Source organism: Arvicanthis niloticus, chromosome 8, assembly GCF_011762505.2.
Source record: "Arvicanthis niloticus isolate mArvNil1 chromosome 8, mArvNil1.pat.X, whole genome shotgun sequence".
NCBI classification, from domain to species: domain Eukaryota; kingdom Metazoa; phylum Chordata; class Mammalia; order Rodentia; family Muridae; genus Arvicanthis; species Arvicanthis niloticus.
The window spans coordinates 65,445,394-65,463,950 of NC_047665.1; the positions used below are offsets into that span (position 1 = coordinate 65,445,394).

General features: G+C 38.0%; 1 protein-coding gene across 3 annotated transcripts in view; it reads left to right on the forward strand.

The window, feature by feature from the left end:
• Positions 1–18,557, forward strand: part of Stam (signal transducing adaptor molecule) — a 60,023-nt gene that overhangs the window by 16,598 nt on the left and 24,868 nt on the right. For all 3 annotated transcript variants that reach the window (XM_034509967.2, XM_076939520.1, XM_076939521.1), the window contains exons 2-3: positions 3,201–3,285; positions 18,432–18,507. In XM_034509967.2, coding sequence (XP_034365858.1) covers positions 3,201–3,285; positions 18,432–18,507 — 161 coding nt within the window. The remainder of the gene's footprint in view (positions 1–3,200; positions 3,286–18,431; positions 18,508–18,557) is intronic.

An 18,557-nucleotide genomic window follows, 5' to 3' on the forward strand; every position in this document is an offset into this window, starting at 1 on the left:
ACCTCCCACATACCTACACACGCACAGATACACATAAGACAAATTAATTAAATGAAATCTTTTCTCCATGTATTTAGGATTCTTCAGTAATTACTTACTAGTCTAATGCTATTGTGGTCTGAGCAAACATTGTATGATTTGTATTTTTAGTACTTGTATCTTATGTATGGTTCAGATGTAGTATATATTGGTAAGTTTGCATGTGAGCTAGAGAAGAGTGTCTAGTCTACTATTACTGGTTAAAGTAGTTCATTGATGTTAGGTTGAATGGCCATTTGGCCCCAGGGACCCATGTGTCTCTGTCTCCTCAGTACTGGGATTACAAGTGTGTTCAACCATGCCTAGCTTATCATTATCTTTTTTTAATGTGTGTATTGTGGATCAAACTCAAGTTCTCATGAATGCATGTCAAACATCTTCACTGACTGAGAAATTTCATTAACCCTTCTATCTATAATTTCTGGTTTTAAATAATCATTTTTATTCTTTTTTCAAACTTTTATCTGCTTCTACTGTCTTGTTCTTATAGGTTGTTCTTACATATTAAACATAGTTTGAAAATTCCAAGACTGTTAAGTCTAGCATTCTACCATCTATCAGTCAGAATTTGAAGCTTGCATGTCTTTTCAGGTTGTTTTTGTCTTTTAGTATGACTTGTAAAATTTTGCTAAAATCCCAACATTATGTACTAGAGAATAGGAACTACTCTAGGCCTTTAGTGATCTTTGCATCGGCCTGAGCAGTGTATCAGAGAAGCATGGCATCATGGTAAGTACAGTAATGAGCCTGTGCCCTGGGTTATAAACTTCACCAATGCTTCTTAGTGTTGCCCCACTATATGAAGTAGTGTAGCTAGGGTGAACTGTAGCTGGATGCTCTTCACGTGGAGTACTTGAGGAGGCTAGAGTTAGGAAGTTTCCTACCTCAAGGGAGTTAATCTCTGGTAAAACTAATTTGATTAGTTATTAGTAAAATGTTGACCTTAATTTTTCTTAAGGACAGGTTGCATTAAGAACTGAATTCTCTGAGGTTTTTCAAAATGGTTTTATTTCTTCATGCATGAGTTTAAATACACTCCCTATGTAATTCTTACAGTTAGAGATTACAGAGGTGTGGACCCCATGATTTTACCCCTGGCTTGAAAGTGCCCTGACTTGTCCTCATTGAGCCTCCATCAGTCTGTTATGTTGGGTCCTCCAGCTTGTCATGTCATTGGTTCTTTTTTTATTTTTTTTAATTTATTTTTTTAAATTTTTTTTTATTTTATATTTTATTTACATTTAAGATGCCATCCCCTTTCCACATTTCCCCTCCCTAGAACACCCCTGTCCCATGCCCCCCCTTTCCTTTTTGCTTTTATACGATTTTTTTAAAATGTTAATCAAAGGATTTATAAGTTTGGTAATGCTCAATCAGAAGCATAACCCAATACCCAACCTAGATATAAAAACTATCTTTGACTGGTGGAGACATGTGAACATCTGCCTCCATGCCCCCTCTCTCTTTCTCTCTCTCATCACCCAGCTTCTCCTCTTCTTCATCTTCTCTCCTTGTTCCATCTCTTCCTCTCAGTACTCCTTCCCACTTAGCTCCTCCTACATATCACTCTTCCTGTTAAAGTAGAACTTTTCTCTCAAAATACAATTAGAGCATACTTATTCCTAATTGTACCAGTGAGGTACAAGATAGTCCTAATACCCAGTCCATCATTCTGTTGACTAACCAGAATCTCTGTCATCTCTTCTAACTAAAACACTTACTTTTGATCCTGGCTTTTTTGGCTTTAGAATGAATGTCAGCTGAAAACCATCTACTCAGATCTTTTCTCTCCAAGTAAATAGCCAGGATTGGTTATGAGACTATAGGTCTTCAACCCCATCAGAAATCCAGAATGACTGAGTTAACCGAAGTTATGGGAAGCACTAAGCATAGCTTCTAAAACTTAGCCAATTTATAGAGACCGCTGAACACCTGAAAAGCCCCTATACTACCGAACGTTGGAGCATCAAATCTTCAGCCTTCTGGCCATGTCATTGGTTCTTAAGGAGATAGATGAATGTGTGCTACATTAGAATTCTTTCTTTTTGCTGTCTTTGTAGTTTTGGAATCAGCAATTGGCAGTAAGTTCCCTTTCCTGAAGGATCGTTCTAGAACAAGCTACGTTTTCAGTTCACCCAGCTTTTGGTGATGGCATCTTTTCTCTTTTTCATGCTGGGTCAAGAATTAATACTTCCTTTATTTTTTGTGCCCATCTCTACTATTCTGGTGTCTACTAGTCCAGAAAAGCATTGTTTGATCTCCAGAAAGCAAACTTCCTCTCTTTCTCTCATTGGTAGTTGCTAGCTCTCTTGCATGAGGAAGGCAAGTAGTGATCAACCTACATTTTAATCAGCTTGTACTTATTCCTCTTTATGATTTGTTTTTTCTTTTGAGAGAGGGTCTCACCTATGTAGCTCTTGCTAGCCAGGAATTTCCTGTGTAGGCCAGATTGGCATTGAATGCTGAGATCCAGCTACTTCTGCTTGCTAAGTGTTCAGATTAGAGATGTGTGTGTCACTGTAGCTAGCATCCATTCCTTTTCAGTTCTCTTTGTTCTTTCATTTCTAGAGCGAAGTTCTTTGTAACTCAGTAGTATAAAACAGCCTTGTTCTTAAGGCTTTATTATTATTCCTTTTTGTTTCTCCTTTCTTATGTCTTCTATATTGGCTACCCTCTATATCTGTATTGCTAGAAAACTTTTGCTGCTAAGAAAGCTTCCTATGTTTATCTTGCTCTTGTTTTTTAAATTCAATCTGACTGTCTCTGTTGATGTCTTTAATAATATATCAGGCTTTTGACTGATTTTTGCTGTGAGTGTGAATGGGTGTATGTGTCAATGCTTAGTCCATGTCCTTTTCATTGCCAAGTAAGGCTAAGAATTTTCTGAAAATAAAAATATTTTTTACATAGTCTTTTTTCAGATAGAGGTAGATTTGAATGAAGAAAGATGAATGGCTTTCAAGTGAAATAAAGAGCAACTGAAGTGTGAATGGGAAAGACTTGTGATAGATTGAACCTGTCCCTGTGAGAGATGCACATCAAAATCTGATTAGTAATAGTACTAGCAACTATTTGGGTTTGATGTTGAGATTTAATTATGTTACAGCTTGGTGATTTGAATGTGATAACATTTTATAACAATATTCTTTTCTAATCTACAGAGAAAGCAACTAGTGAGTTGAATACTGCCGAGGACTGGGGCCTCATCTTGGATATTTGTGATAAGGTTGGCCAATCTCGCACAGGGTGAGTGTTCAAAGATTCAAGAGTTTTTGTTCATTCTCCTTATAATTAAGAAAATTAGAAAAGTAAAGTATGTTACAGTTGTAGATTATTTTAACAAGAGAGTGTTTTTACTAGAATGATTGAAGAATTGTTTAGATTCTCTTGTGATTTGAATGTGAAAGAACCCTTTTAGATTCCTGTGTTTGAACACTTAAGTTCCAGTTGGTGGTGCTGTTTGGGGCTGCTGTAGAACCTTTTGGAGGTGTACCTCTGTTGGAGGAATAGGTCACTGGGAATGGTCCTTGAGGGATTACCTCTGACCCTACATCCTGTCCCCTGTCTGCTTCCTGAGTTCAGATACTGTGTGATCAGTTGCCTCTTGTTCCTGTCACTGTATCTTCCATACCATAAGAACAGTATCCCTTCTTGAGCTGTAGCCAGAACAAGCCCTTAAGTTGCTTCTAGTCAGTCTGTCTGAGTCCTGAGAAGAACAACTACTGTAACCACTGTGGCTGTGATGGTGGTAGGACTGTTAGAAAGTGGGAGCTTTGTTACTCACTTGTATCATTTTCTTTTTGAAATCCATCTTTTCACTCGTGTCAAAGTCACTAATTATTTCTCAGTTATCAACTTTCATGGTTATATTTGAATTTTTTCACATCTTTCAAATGATTAATGATGATTAAAAGATAAGCAAAATAGAATCTTAGGCTTTCCAAACAGTTTAGAGTGGATTAACTGATAGTATATAGACTATTTCTTCAGCTTCTGGTCTATTAACATTCAGCTCAGAGCAGTATCAGTTACATGTTTTGACACACAAATAGTATTGTCTTACTCATATGGGAATTGTACAGAAACACTGTCAGGTTTGTGCTTCATTCTTACAATGGTAATCCTACCGTCTTAGCCATTACTCAGTTCTGCCATGTATAGTCTCTTTCAAAATGTCTGTGTAACAAGATTTCCATAATCCATAAACCTGGCTAGACAGTGGAAGTTTATGGCCAGGGTCAGTCTATGCCTTTATTCCAGAGCTTTCTTTCAGCCTCTGTTTTGCTGTTTTTATTTGGTTCCCTAAGATTGTCTGAGATATGTCCTCTGTCCAATCACTTAAAACATTTTTTAAATTTAATTTTAGTCATGTGTGTCTGTGCACGTGTGTGTGTGTGTATGTATGTGTGTTGTGAATCAATATTCTGTCTCAACGCTTTGGTGTTAAGTGTTCTGGTCAAGAGAGAGAGTGGGGCTGCAGGGGCAGGAGACTCGAAGAATGGAGACAAGACAGGGTGTGATCAAGTCTCTTACCAAGTCTCTCTTTATTGACTCTTTTCTCAAGTCTCAAGTCTCAAGTCTCAAGTCTCAAGTCTCAAACCAAGTCTTTCATCAGGGTATATGGCTCAAGATGGCTGCAAAGCTGATAGCCGCTTTCTACTAAAGTCGGCTCCCAACAGGTCCCCCTTTTTAAATTTTTTCAAAAGGGAAGGCTGGGAAAACTTACGGAAACTGTGCCTGTCCTAGGTTGGAACAAAGGACCCCAGCCTCACTTAAGATGGTGAGGCCTCCCTTATTTTAGGGGCAAGGGTCTCGATATGCTCTCTTACCCGTCATTGGCTATCCAGCTTAGCGCGTAAGTTAGGGGTTAATCCTCGTCAATCTTGATGACAGAGGTTTCAGAGTCCCCTATTTCCAGCCTGTAATATTGGACCTGTATGGGTTTCATTTGTTATCTGTTGCCGTACCAAAGCCATCAGTTTGTTGAACAGCATGAACCCGAGAGACAAGAGACTTAATATCTAAACTGTTGATATAAAAGCAACACTCTTTAAGGCAACACACAACTTCCCCTGTTGGAGAAGTGAAAGGTCTAAGCCTTGTACCCACAAATTTTCAATAGAAGAAATTATACCAATGAAATCCTTGAATTTTGTATCAGTTTAGTAACAATTATACAGATAAAGACAGCCTAATATTAGCCACCTCAGTCCCCAAGTCCAGGAAATTGGGGCGCCGACTCCTCATTAACTTCTTCAAGCTGAACATGGGCGTTGACTTTTAGAAGAGGAACGAGGGGAAGGGTAAATTGATAAGCATCTGATGTCTGTCTTAACTGTATCCAGCTGGAAGTCCAGGGCATCACTGAACATGCAAGTGATAAGAAGATTGATTCATTCACCAATGCTGTGTATTCTGTAATATACAAATCTCAAAACAAGTTTTAGTATCAAGATAATTATTTTGATTCTCTGAAATCTAGTGTTCTGGAGGCCTACCTCTGTCATGTCTGATCCATATAATTCTGGAAGACATAACTACTACCTTAATGACCTCATCAGAGAACTCATAGAAAAACCTTTTTTTCCAAATTAGCCTTTCCTTAAGCCAGTAACCAGAAAAACCTTTACATTGAGTTTTTATCCAGAAAAATATTATACAACTCAGAATCACACTCATTTTAAAAGTTAAATCAATTAACATTATCATTCTGCTTATTAGCTCTCTGTCTAGAACAGCCTTCTATTTATCCCTCGAGTCTTTAAAGCCTTTTTCATCTGTTTTTACTCACTTATTTCTTGTCCCATTTTCGTTACTATAACCTTTATCTATTTATCTGTTTGGCTCTCTTGACTCAGAGCAGCCTGCAATTTACTCCTTGCATCTTTAAAACTTTTTTCATCTGTTTCTGCTTAATTTTTTTCTTGCCCCGTTTTTGTTACTATAACCTTTATCTATCTGTTTGGCTCTCTTGACTCAGAGCAGCCTGCAATTTACTCCTTGCATCTTTAAAACCTTTTTCATCTGTTTTTTGCTTATTTTTTGCCCCATTTTTGTTACTATGCAATCACCCTTGTTTCACTTCTGAATTCAGCCAGCTCCGTCAGTTGACTGGTTCTCCAGTGCAGGGTGTCTTCCACTGTATCCTGCTTACTGGAGTTCAAACGTTGAGGCTCTGTCAGTCCACTGGTTCTCCAGCGCAGGGTGTCTTCCACTGTATCCCGCTTACTGGAGTTCAAACGTTGAGACTCTGTCATTTGACTGGTTCTCCAGCGCAGGGTGTCTTCCACTGTATCCCGCTTACTGGAGCCCCACGTTGGGCGCCACAATGTTGTGAACCTTATTCTGTCTAACGCTTTGGTGTTAAGTGTTCTGGTCAAGAGAGAGAGTGGGGCTGCAGGGGCAGGAGACTCGAAGAATGGAGACAAGACAAGGTATGATCAAGTCTCTTACCAAGTCTCTCTTTATTGACTCTTTTCTCAAGTCTCAAGTCTCAAGTCTCATACCAAGTCTTTCATCAGGGTATATAGTTCCAGATGGCTGCAAAGTTGATCTAGCCGCTTTCTACTAAAGTCGGCTCCCAACACATGTGTACATGGGTACATGCATGCCATAAGTTACACATGGACTTCAGAAGATAACTTTGAGGAGTCAGTTCTCTCCATTCACCTTTATGTGGGTTCCAGGGATTGAACTCAGTTCCTCAGGCTTGCATGGCAACACTTTTACCCATGGAAACATTTCCTGAGCTCTCTACCACTTTGATTTTTTATCTTTGTATTAAGACGGTGTTCTCTGGTTTAGCTCATTAATTTAACTGAAATTTGAATACTGTGTGTCAGACATTCCTTCACTTTTCATTTGACCTACTTTATTTGGGACATTCCTCCTCATTGTGATAAATGATTAGCTTTAGTTGTCAGCTTGATACAATGTAGACTCACCTGAGAAGAGAGGCTCAATGGAGGATTGTCTACATTGGTCAGCATGTAGGCATTCTGTGGGGATTGTCTTAATGTGGAAAGAGTCAGGCCATCAGGGTGAGGATGGAGGGGTGGGGTACTGAACTATTTTAAGGAGAAACTGAACTGAACAGCAAACAGATAACCCACTGTGCATGCATAAATTAATTCTTTCTCTGTTTATCTTTGGTTTCTGTCTTGATGTCTGCCTTTCTAATGATGGACATAACCTGGACTTGTAAACCAAATACCTTTTCCCTCTAAGTTGCTTTTTGTGGGAGGGCAGGTATTTTGTTATAGCAATAGAAATGCAAAGTAGAACACATGTGTTATCTGCAGTGGAACCTTAACCTGTTTTCACTTTTATATCTAAGTCTTGTACACAGTTGCCATGTAAAACTGTCCATGTCACTCTTGCCTTCTGTAGTATTTTCCAGGTCATTTAACATCCTTTATTTCTTTCATGACATGACATTGATTTCAGTGCAGTTAATTGCTGGGGTTCCAGTGAGTGTTGTTGGTTTTAACAGGGTTAAACATTGATTGGTTTCTTTATTCCTTAAATGTAGAACTTTTTCTTCTCTCCTTTCCCACCCCTTTAACATTTCTTGCCAGACTCAGTTTACCTATCAGTTTTCTCAACTTTTTTTTTTAAATCCTCTTCATTGAGGATTGTATAATTGTTCTTTGGGTCTTCAAATTACTGTCAAAAATATCCTTATGGTTGAGGATATAGCTTAGTGGTAGACTGCAGGCTTGCCCTACAAGAACCCCTGTGTTTAAACCCAGCACAAAACAAAGGAAAAAAACCCAACCAAAAAAAAAAAAAAAAAAAAAAAAAAACCCGTTCTTATTTGTGTATTTTAGTAATATATGTAGTGAATTTGCATAGTACATTTGTTTTGTGGGGTTTTTTGTTTGTTTGTTTTGAGACAGGGTTTCTTCATGTAGCCCTAGCAGTCCTGGAACTGGTGTAGACCAGGCTGACCTTGAACTCACAGAGATCCACCTGCTTCTGCCTCCCAAGTGCTGGGATTAAAGGCATGTGCCACCACCACCACCACTCAGCTTATTTAATATATTTGTAGACTAAATTGTTGTTGTTGTTTTAAACTGTGTAGAGGAAAGAAACATAGTTTAGTGATTGGAAGGGCATGGACTCTGGAAGGATGCTGGGTTCAGATTCTGGCTTTGTGGGTGTTGTGACACATTGAGCAAATAACTTCCCATTCTGAGATTTCTATACTTTCTAGTCTTCCACAAAAGAATAAAAGGCCCCTCCTTTCATAGGTGTTAATAGTTTGGGATTTGTTGTTTGGAATGTTTTTAACAGTAGTTGGCACTTGGTTAAGTGTCTATCTTTGATTAAATTCATACTTTGTGACACTGTGGACTGAGTACTACTCAAGATTGGTTTGGTGTATTTAAAAGTACTTCTTTATCTAGTATCACAGTTAGGAAGTCTGTCCTTCTCACTGCTTTTATTTCTTCTTTACTTTGGTAGGTTTCTTGTTACCATTTTCCTATAGGGACCTTTTATAATAATTTGGTCAAATGCCTAAAATCACAAGCATATATTCCCTTTCATTATTAGAAAATTTCCTATTTTTCTATTTAAGAATTAACTTGAAATTTTATGTGGTGTGTAATTATGTGGAAGTTACTTTTTTGTTGTTGTTTTTCAGTATATTAATATTGTACCAGCTATATTCATTAACATTTTTTATATATATGAAATATACTCATCTTAGCAATAAGAGTGCTTTTGTATGCATTGTGTTTTATTCAGTACCAGTTGGTTTAGGTATATATTCATTTGAAAAGAAAAAAAAATCAATCTGCATGCTTTTTCAAAGGATATCGTCAACATTTGAGTTGCTGTTTGGAGATTTGAATTGGTTATACTAAATCTAGGAATTTACTTAGAAGATCATTCTATCTTGATGAGGGATGGTACTCTTTTTCACTTGATCGTGTTCATTTGTGTTTTCTATTTTCTTCTCCCTTCTCTCCTTTCATCCCCCCCCTTTTTTTTATGAAGAGTTAAACTAGTGATTCTCAATCTTTCTAATGCTGTGACCCTTTAATATGGTTCTTTATGTTGTGGTGACCCACAACCCTAAAATTACTTTCATTGCTATTTCATAACTGTAATTTTGCTGCTGTTATGAATTATAAATATCTGATATACAACCCACAAGTTAAGAGCCATTGTAAACCATTATTTTTTAAGCATTTATTTGCTTGTATATGTGGGACATCTTGTTAGAGCCCTTGTTAATGGTTTGGAAATCTAAATAATACTAGAAGTACTGGTCCAGTATTATTGAGGTTTAAAAATCATCTGTGTGTTTCTCTCCTTGGCTCAGGTAAGACTGTTTTGGGAGCCAGAGTTGGTGACTCCTATGAGTAATCCCAGTATTCAGAAGGCAGGGACAGGAAGTGTGATGGCATTCAAAGGCAGACTACCTTACATAGAGAGTTCTGGGTCTGCCTGGGTTACACAATGATAAATGAATGAGTGAATTTGTGAATGTGTGTATATATGTTTTGTATTTATGTACATACATGTGTTTCTGCTTTATTACAGTACCTTAATATTCTAATTACAGAAATTGGTCAGCATAAGGTTCCACATTGACTTCCCTAGCCCAAAGGCAATTTTGCTTCTATGGGATACTTTCCTCATTTAAAAAAATACACATAAATGTAATATTTTATCATTGAATTGTTAATAAATAAATTTACATATGTTAAACCATTTTAGAGTTCAACATTTCTGTGTGACTCTAGAATTATTGTGAGCCTGATAATCCAAAGGATTAACATTATAGGAACAGTTTATAGGATACCAGATCAAGTCTGGAATAGAAAATTATTACGCTGCTTTTTTCAATGAAAGTCTTGTTTGTGTGTGTGTTTGTGCCTTGTGTATACCTGCTCACACTTAGAAGCCAGAGGAGGATGTCACATGTCATGCTTTATCCTGGTCATGTCTTATTCTCTTGCCACAGTGTCTTGCATAGTAAGTGGCTCTTACCCACTGAGCTGTTTCTATTAAGTTTCCATTAAGTTTCTTTTTAGGAAAATAATAAACTGGGATACAGAATGGCCTTGTATTCATCTTCCTGCCTCAGCCTCAAGTGCTGATTGTTAAGTATATACCAGAGTACCTGCCTACAAAAGGAAAACTGACAAATCTTTACTCCTGTCCCTGTCTCTTATACCGGGCTCATGTAGGTAAAACGTAGTTTTCGCTACTTTTTTTCGTTGTATCTTTACACAAATATGAAGTCTGTTCTTCATTCATATACTGTGAGCATATTATATACTGTTTGTTTATATACTGTAAGCATATTGTACACTGTTCTATAAATGTACTCTGTGTTTAGTCCCCTAATATAGCCAGCCATTTAGAAATGCATTTTTAAGATGTCTATTAGTATTGGACTAATAAAAACATTTTCTAATTTAATATCAATTTTAATTATAAACATATTTGACAAAGTTTATACACTAATGAATAGAAACTAATAACTAAGTAACTGTATCAATCTTGAAAAACTACTTATGTACTTCCCCCATTTGCTTAGGTAGGTTATATGATTTTTTTTTATAAAGATAAATTAAACTATTTGATTGTATTAAACTTAAAGCTTGATGTTTTGAAAAATACTTCAGAAATCTCACAACTCACATGATTTTTTGACTGCAACTCCAGTGTATGAGTCAATAGTGAAGAATGTCAACTAGGTCATGTGATGATCTGAACAGCCTCTGTTTGTTTAGAAACCAAGAGAAATTTCAGAATAGTTTCTTTTGAGTGTTAGATTTATTAATTGTTCATTTAATACACATAGGTATTTGTCTTAATTAGGGTCTCTATTTCTTCAATGAAAGACAATGACCAAAAATATCTCTGGGAGGAACGTGTTCATTTTCTTATACTTGCACATTAGAGTCGACTAGAAACTGAGGAACAGATACCATGGAGGAATGCTGCTTACTGGCCTTCTTACTATGGCTTGCTCAGCCTGCTTTCTTATAGTATTAAGGGCCACTTGCCCAGGGGTGGCCTTACTGACAGTAAGCTGGGCCATTCCACATTGTTTTAGTTAGGGTTCCTATTTTGGTGAAGAGACACTATGACCACAGCAACTCTTATAAAGGAAAGCTTCCCTCCCTCCCTCCCTCCCTCCCTCCCTCCCTCCCTCCCTCCCTCCCTCCCTCCCTTCCTCCCTCCCTCCCTTCCTTGTTTATGAGTGCTCTATCTTGCATGCCAGAAGAGGGCATCAGTTCCCATTACAGGTGGTTGTGAGCTACCATGTGGTTGCTGGGAATTGAATTCAGGATCTCTGGAAGAGCACATGGGGATTAACCCCTGATCCATCTCTCCAGCCCAAGGAAAGCATTTAATTGGGGTTGATTTACAGTTCCACAAGTTTAGTCCACTATTGTCATGAAGGGGAAACAGGGCTCCATTCGGAATGACATGGTGCAGAGGAGCTGAGAGTTCTACACAGGCAGCAGGAAGTAAACTCAAAGCCCAGGCTATAGTGACACATTCCCTCCAAGAAAGCTACGTCTACTCCATCCATCAAGGCCATACCTATTAGCACTACTCCTATGGACCAAGCATTCCAACACATGAGTATGTGGGGGCCAATCCTATTCAAACCAGCACAATCATCAATTAAGAAAATGTACCACAGGCTTGCCCACAGAGCAGTTTGGTAGACACAGTTTTTCAAATGAGGTTCCTTCTTCCTAAATGACTCTAGCTTGTATTAAGTTGACGTAAAAACTGTAAAAACTGTCCAGCACAGAACTGATCACCCACATTAATTGGAGTTCTATGATTGATATGGACTAATTGGGGCTGTTTTGCTTTTGTCTTTGAGGAAGCTGGAAAACATGTCATTCTTTAGTTGGCTAATGATATACTTAGCTAGTAAACCAGTCATAATATTTCTGAGACATAAGATAATGAATGATAGTCATTTTGTCTGACATTTTGTCAAAAATAAAAATGTAACTTCTTGGAAACTTTATTTATTGAGTAAATGTCTAGGAATTTGAGTGTATTCTTATAATAGGACTGTATTTAGCTTTGTAAAAAGTCACCACACCATCTCTAGTCACTATATTGTTTCATCTTTTACATTGAGGTCTTTAGTCTGGTTTTGTATTTATTAAGCACCATGAGGACTTACTTTCTGGTCAGCATCAATAGTGCTAATAGTCAATTACTCGTTACCAAACACTGCAGTACCATATACTGAATAGTCCTATTTTACTTTCTTCTGATTTGAAATACTACCTTTCTATAGTACATTCTGATCTGGATTTAGATATTTTTAAATTTCCTCTTTAGTCTCATTGATATGATGCCTATGTGTGAATTACTTAGGGATTTAATTAATGAAGCTTTGTAATGTGTTTTTATATTTGGTAAGACTAGTCTTCCTCACTGCTTTCTTTTCTTAAATTTTTAAATTGAATTAAAATATAATGACATCATTTTCACCCCTCCCATTTCTTCCAACCCCTCTCATGGCCTTTCCAAGCAGACCACAGTCAGACCACAGTCATGGTCTTTTTTTCTTTGATTATTGTTGTTTCTCTCTCTCTCTCTTTCTCTCTTTCTCTCTCTCTCTCTCTCTCTCTCTCTCTCTCTCTCTCTCTCACACACACACACACACACACACACACACAAACACACACACACACACACCTGCTTACTCTGTTTAGTGTTGCTTATATGCATATAATTTCAGGGCTGAGCACTTGTTATTGGATGACCAGTTAAAGGGAAAAGCTAATTCTCCCCCACTCAGCATTCCTTTTTTGCCTGTAGTCTTTTTGAACTAGGAGTTAGGTCATGTGAAGTTTCCTCCTTCTATGTTAGCATTTCTGTTGGTGCTTTCATTGTTTGGGTCTTGTTTAGGCCACCATATTATTAAGATATTGGTATAAGGAACTGCCTTTTCTAAGAGACACAGCCTCATAACAGACTTCCTGGTCCTCTGATTTATTTTTTAAACAATCTTTTCTCCTCTTCCTTGAGGTTCTCTGAGCCTTGAGTGTATGAACCCATCAGTGCATGAGTACCCATCAGCTGAGGCTAGGCAACTCATGACCAATTCTCTGCATTTTGACCAGTTTTCTTTGATAGGCTCTTTGTTGCAAAGAGAATCTTTGATGAGGAAGGAGAGCTATACTTAGCTATATGCATAAGTATTTGGAATGCAATTAGGAATTATGCTATTCTAGTAAAGTAGTGGTAGTGAGTTCTCTAAGATGTATTATAAGATGAGTCATCTAATAATTATGCATCGTTGTTTAGGTTTCCAGTAATAAGCATGATTTTCCAATTGAGTGGGTCTTAAATCCAGTTAGAGAGCTTTTGATTTCCATTTATGTGTGCCACTATTGCACCTTTAGGATATCTTGCCATACTAGTTATTATTGTGGTTCATAGCACAGTTGGGTAGGCCTATTGATTGCTTCCCTTTTGTGGTATTTCACATAGAACCTTCTAGTACTATGAAAGCTATTCCTCAAGGAGGAGTTTTTTTAGGCAAGATCCAGATTGAATCTTCTAGGTTCTGTGTCCAAAGTACTTCAGCAATAATTGGGACATACACCTTCAACCTCTGGGAGTCTACAACATCCTATAAGAGCAACTACAGCATCCTATATTGTTTTAGGGGTCTCTTGGACTCCCTGACCAACAACTCAAAAGGAGATTTCTCATGCTGGGTGGTGGGGTTTTGTTACGTGGTCCATGGTTCTTGAGGGAACATTATTGCTCAAGTTGGATAACTTAGATTAGATTTCATGCATGTATATAATGTATTCTGATTGCTCTCACCTCCACATCCCTACACCCCACTTTGCCATTCTGTTTTGTTTGAACAGGGTTTGAATAGGACTGTCTCTGTGGATGTGAGATTAGAACTATCCATAGAGCCTGGTGGTTCACCAGTGGGTACACTACTGAAGACACTGATTTTCCAAGAGTCTGACCAATAGCCTGCAGTTGAGCAGTAAGAGTCGGAGTCCCGTGATTCTAGCTTCCATTCACAGTGGAGTATTGAGAAGGCTTTTTCATGCAGTCCAGTGCCAGTAACTGGCGTGTCTAGAAGATGAGAAATGATTGCTAAGGACTGAGCCCTCCTCTGTTACTTACCCTCAGCGTCTTGAGTCTCTGCATTCACAGCTGTTTACTGGAAAGATAGGCTTCTCTCATTAGGGTTGAGAGTAGCCTTTGTCTTAAGGGTATAATTCAGATATTTAGAAGGCAGTTTAACATTGTGTATATTTAACTTAAATTAACATCAGTGGTAATTTCCATCATGAGTTTTCTCTTCTGTGGAGTGGGCCTCAGATCCAGTCAACCCTACATGACTGTAACTCTGCTCTTGCACATGTGGGCACATTTTGCTTGACAGCTTAGTGTTGCATATGGAGTTAACTGCTGAGTAAGATTGTTGATAGTTTTCTTTTTTTGCCCAGTACCCTGTATAGGGCCTTCCTGCAGTCTGAAAGCTAGCAAGCAGGGAAGGTTTCCAGTCTAGCTTCATTTCTCTATATCTTGCAGCCAAGATGTATAATGTCTTAAATGGTGAGTCCTGCTCTGGTGGTTAACCACATGGAAAGACAGGAGATTATGTTGTTTTGGAGCCTCTGGGTCCTCACTGACCAACTGTGCTTATAGAGCTTTCCCACACTAGCACTAGGATTGTTGCTTAAGGTGTCCCCATTCCAACATTTATTTTTCAATTGGATTAGAAGATTAGTTTTTATGTGGCCTTCTTCATACCCCTGTATGTTTTTATTTGTTCCTGTCTCTGTTGTCTTCATCCTCTCCCTCCATCTTTAACTCTTTCTATCTCAATTAATGGCCCTCTGATCTTTCAGTTTTATAGTCTTTCTCCCTAAGGTCCTTTTTGTACCCTATCCCTGATCTCTTTCTAGTTTCATGACTTCCACAAGTCCTCTTAAGTTAAACACAAAACCCCTAAAATTGGAGCTAGGATCCTTTAGGAAAGAGAACATGTGACATCTGTCTTTCTGGGTGTGGATTACCTTACTCAAACCCCCCTCCGCCAAATGCTGATTTCACCCATATTCCTGGAAAAGTCAAAATTTACTTTTTCTTTACAGCTTATTAGAACTCGTTGTGTATATGTACAACATTTTCCTATCCGCTAATTGATGGGTGTCTAGGCTGACACCATGCCTTGCTTACAAGAAGGTAGTGGTGAATGTGTATAGATAAGTGTCTCTGTAATAGGGCATAGATTTCTTTGGTTATATGCCCAGGAATGGTATAGATGAATCATGGTAATGTTATCTCTAGTTTAGTGAGGATTCTCCAGGTTGTTTTTTGAAGTGGTTGCACTTCTTTACATTTCTACCAACAGTGTAAAAGGATGCTCTCTATGCTGCGTAGACATTTGTTGCCGTTATTCTTGGTGGCCATACTGACTGGGGTGAAATGGAATTTTAAGGTAGTTGTAATCTGCATTTCCTTCATTGCTAAGGATATTTTAAAAATTACGAAGTATTTAGTAGTCATATGTATTTCTTCTCGAGAATTCCTTATTTAGTTCTATACCCCATTTTTAATCATCTTGTTTTCTTAATGTATAGTTTTTTTTTTCATTTTTTGTATATTCTGTGTACTAATCCTGTATCAGATAAATAACTAGAAAATATTTCCTCCCATTCAGTGGTAAGCCCCACCCCATGGCCTTTGCTTTACTGCCTCCATGGCCTCTCTCTTGGGTTGACTTCACTTACTGCTTGTGGCTTACCTTGACGTTTATCCCACTTTTGTGGCATCTCTGACTTCCTAGGATCTGCATTGCTGTCATTCAGCTCCCATTGTCACAGATGCACAAATTACAATCTTCGCTGCTGCAGGGATCTTGACCCTTTCCCTGGCTTCTCAAGCATTTCTTTGAAATCCGGAGGGAAGCTTTCATAACCATATAATTCTCAGGACTCTTTTCTTAAAATTGGGTCAAATGTAGGGTATGGCGTGAATCCTTGAGGGTCCTTTAAATATCATTCCTATTGTACTGTTGTAGAGTATTTGTCTAATTTTTTTTTTATTGGTTTCAATCTCTTCAGTAACCATAGTTTTCTGCCCTCAACTTTGCTCACAGTTTCTTTCTGAGCAAACTACAAACTTTCCAGGCCTTTCTGTTGTGTTTTCCACTGTGATTCTATGTAAATTTGGCTAAAAAGAGGCAGTAATCATGCTACAGCCTGAATGGTGGCCTGGCTTGGAATATCCTCAAGCAGATTAAATACTCCACCCCTTTGAAGTTCAACCTTCCATAAGTCTCAGGACAAGACTAAATATAGCAAGTTCTTTGCCAGAGTGTAACACAAATGGCCTTTGACTCCATATCCTGTGGAGTCCTTAGTTCTTCTTTGAAGCCTCTTGAGCACAGCCAATACTGTCTATATTCTGTTAGCATTCTAAGCTCACATCTGAGCTTCCTATTGAGCTCTGCTTACAACATTGCAAAACTCTCTTAACTTGTATCTTCAAGTTTTTTCAAATTCTTCCCACAGATCTGTAATGAAGAGTTCTCAGTCATATAAGGTAAACTCATAGAAACAACTTTACTTCTGATTTCATAGGTTCATAAATTCATAGGTTTCAGTCCATTAGGGTAGGGGCAGAGTGAAGCAGCTCACATTGAAGCAAATTGAGAAATCTAGTTTATTTAAATTAATTCTCTAACTTTTTATAATTTGTGTGTGCTTGGTACATGTGTGTTCACATGTATATGATGTATAGGTGTGGGCATGCATGTGCATGTAGAGGCCAGAAGTTGATGTCAGGTATCTTTTCTAGTCATTTTTTATTTTGTTTTCAAGACAGGACCTTACTGAACCCAGACTTGAGCGCATTTGCTAGGCTGGCTGGGTCATTGTGCTCAGGGCTTCATGCACATGTGGCAGGTGCTCTGTGGACTAGATCATCTCTGAAATCCTGGAATTCTTTCTTGATGCAGTACCTTCTATTCCATCTTGTGATTTCTAGATTTCATAGGCTTCCTGGTTTTTAATACATTTCTGCTTGATTCAGTGGCGTACTCTATTTTCAGAATCACCTTCCTTGTTCTGTGGTCTAGAAACTGTGTTTAAGTAAAAATGTACACTAAAGTGTGGAAAGCATCTGGAGGCAGAAAGTTGGAACACACTTGTGGCTTATCTGGCCTGTTTCCTTTTTGTGAATTATTAGTCATTACTGCCTGGCCTGATGTCCCCAAACACCTTAATATATATTAACTAATAAATTTGCAGTATTGGGGGGAGGTGGTCAAACTCAGTGCATGCTAGGCACTCTCATTGACCTATGTGCACATCTGCTTGGTTTTTATTTACAGTAGTTTTAAAATAATGAATTGAGGGAAAAATGAGGCAGAGGAATAAAGAATAGAAAGGAATAAAGAATAGAAAGAATAGAATACTGAGGATGTAGTGTATCTCAATCTTCCCTATGTCATAAAAGTCCTATGATCAGTCCCTAACACCTCAGAAACAGAAAACAAGAGCAGCTCTTTTCTTCATTGCGTTACATAGCCAGAACTGCTGTCCATAATAAAAATTCTGAGTATTAAATGTTGGTCTGGATGCCTGAAGGTTTCTGTCTCTGTTATCTGATAGTTAGCCTAAAATTTTTTTTTAGTAGGTCACTGAGTTTGTGACACAGTCATTTTCAGCAGCTTTGAGTAGAAAATTGGCCATTTAGCCCAGGTACAAATAGCTGCAGTATGTGTTTCTTGTGTCATAGCTCCTGAGGTTCCTTTCCATGACACAGTGCTTCTTTCTCATGGGTCTTATCCCTGACTGCATTCATTATGTCCCTCATCCCTGTCTTCCTCATTAGGAAGACCGTGACCACTCCTGCACTACGGTAAATAAGACTTAGGCTGTAGCATCCTTTCCTATGCCATGATTATTCTCCTTGCCTGATTGCATTACTTCACCCATTCCTGTTGCATATCCTTGGACCTGTCTGCTTTTGATCATCACCTTTCCCTTGCTCACAGTTGTGTGGAGAAGGTCAAGCTGGCTCTGCTTGGGCCAGGACTAGAGGGAGTTCCTGTCTCTATCAAAACTATGTGGCAACATTTCCCAATACATATTTTATATGTATTTTCTAGTTTTATGATTGTTTATAGTAGGAATATAAATCTTGCTGCATTCATTTTTCAGAATTAGCTTGAAATACCTCATCTATGTCTAAGCAAGACAATGTTTTACCTTTGGAAAGCTTAAAGGAGCTAGCATATAGTTTGCAAATGTTGCTATTAATCAAACCCTTGTACAGTATCTTCCCTTTTATATATCAAGTGGAGGAAGCTAGATGTATTATTAATTGTTAAACTTCTCATTTTTTAGACCTAAAGATTGTCTTCGTTCTATTATGAGAAGAGTGAACCATAAAGACCCCCATGTTGCTATGCAGGCTTTAACTGTAAGTAGCTTTGTTTTAGGTAAATAGCACTACTTAATTGTCTTTAAGCA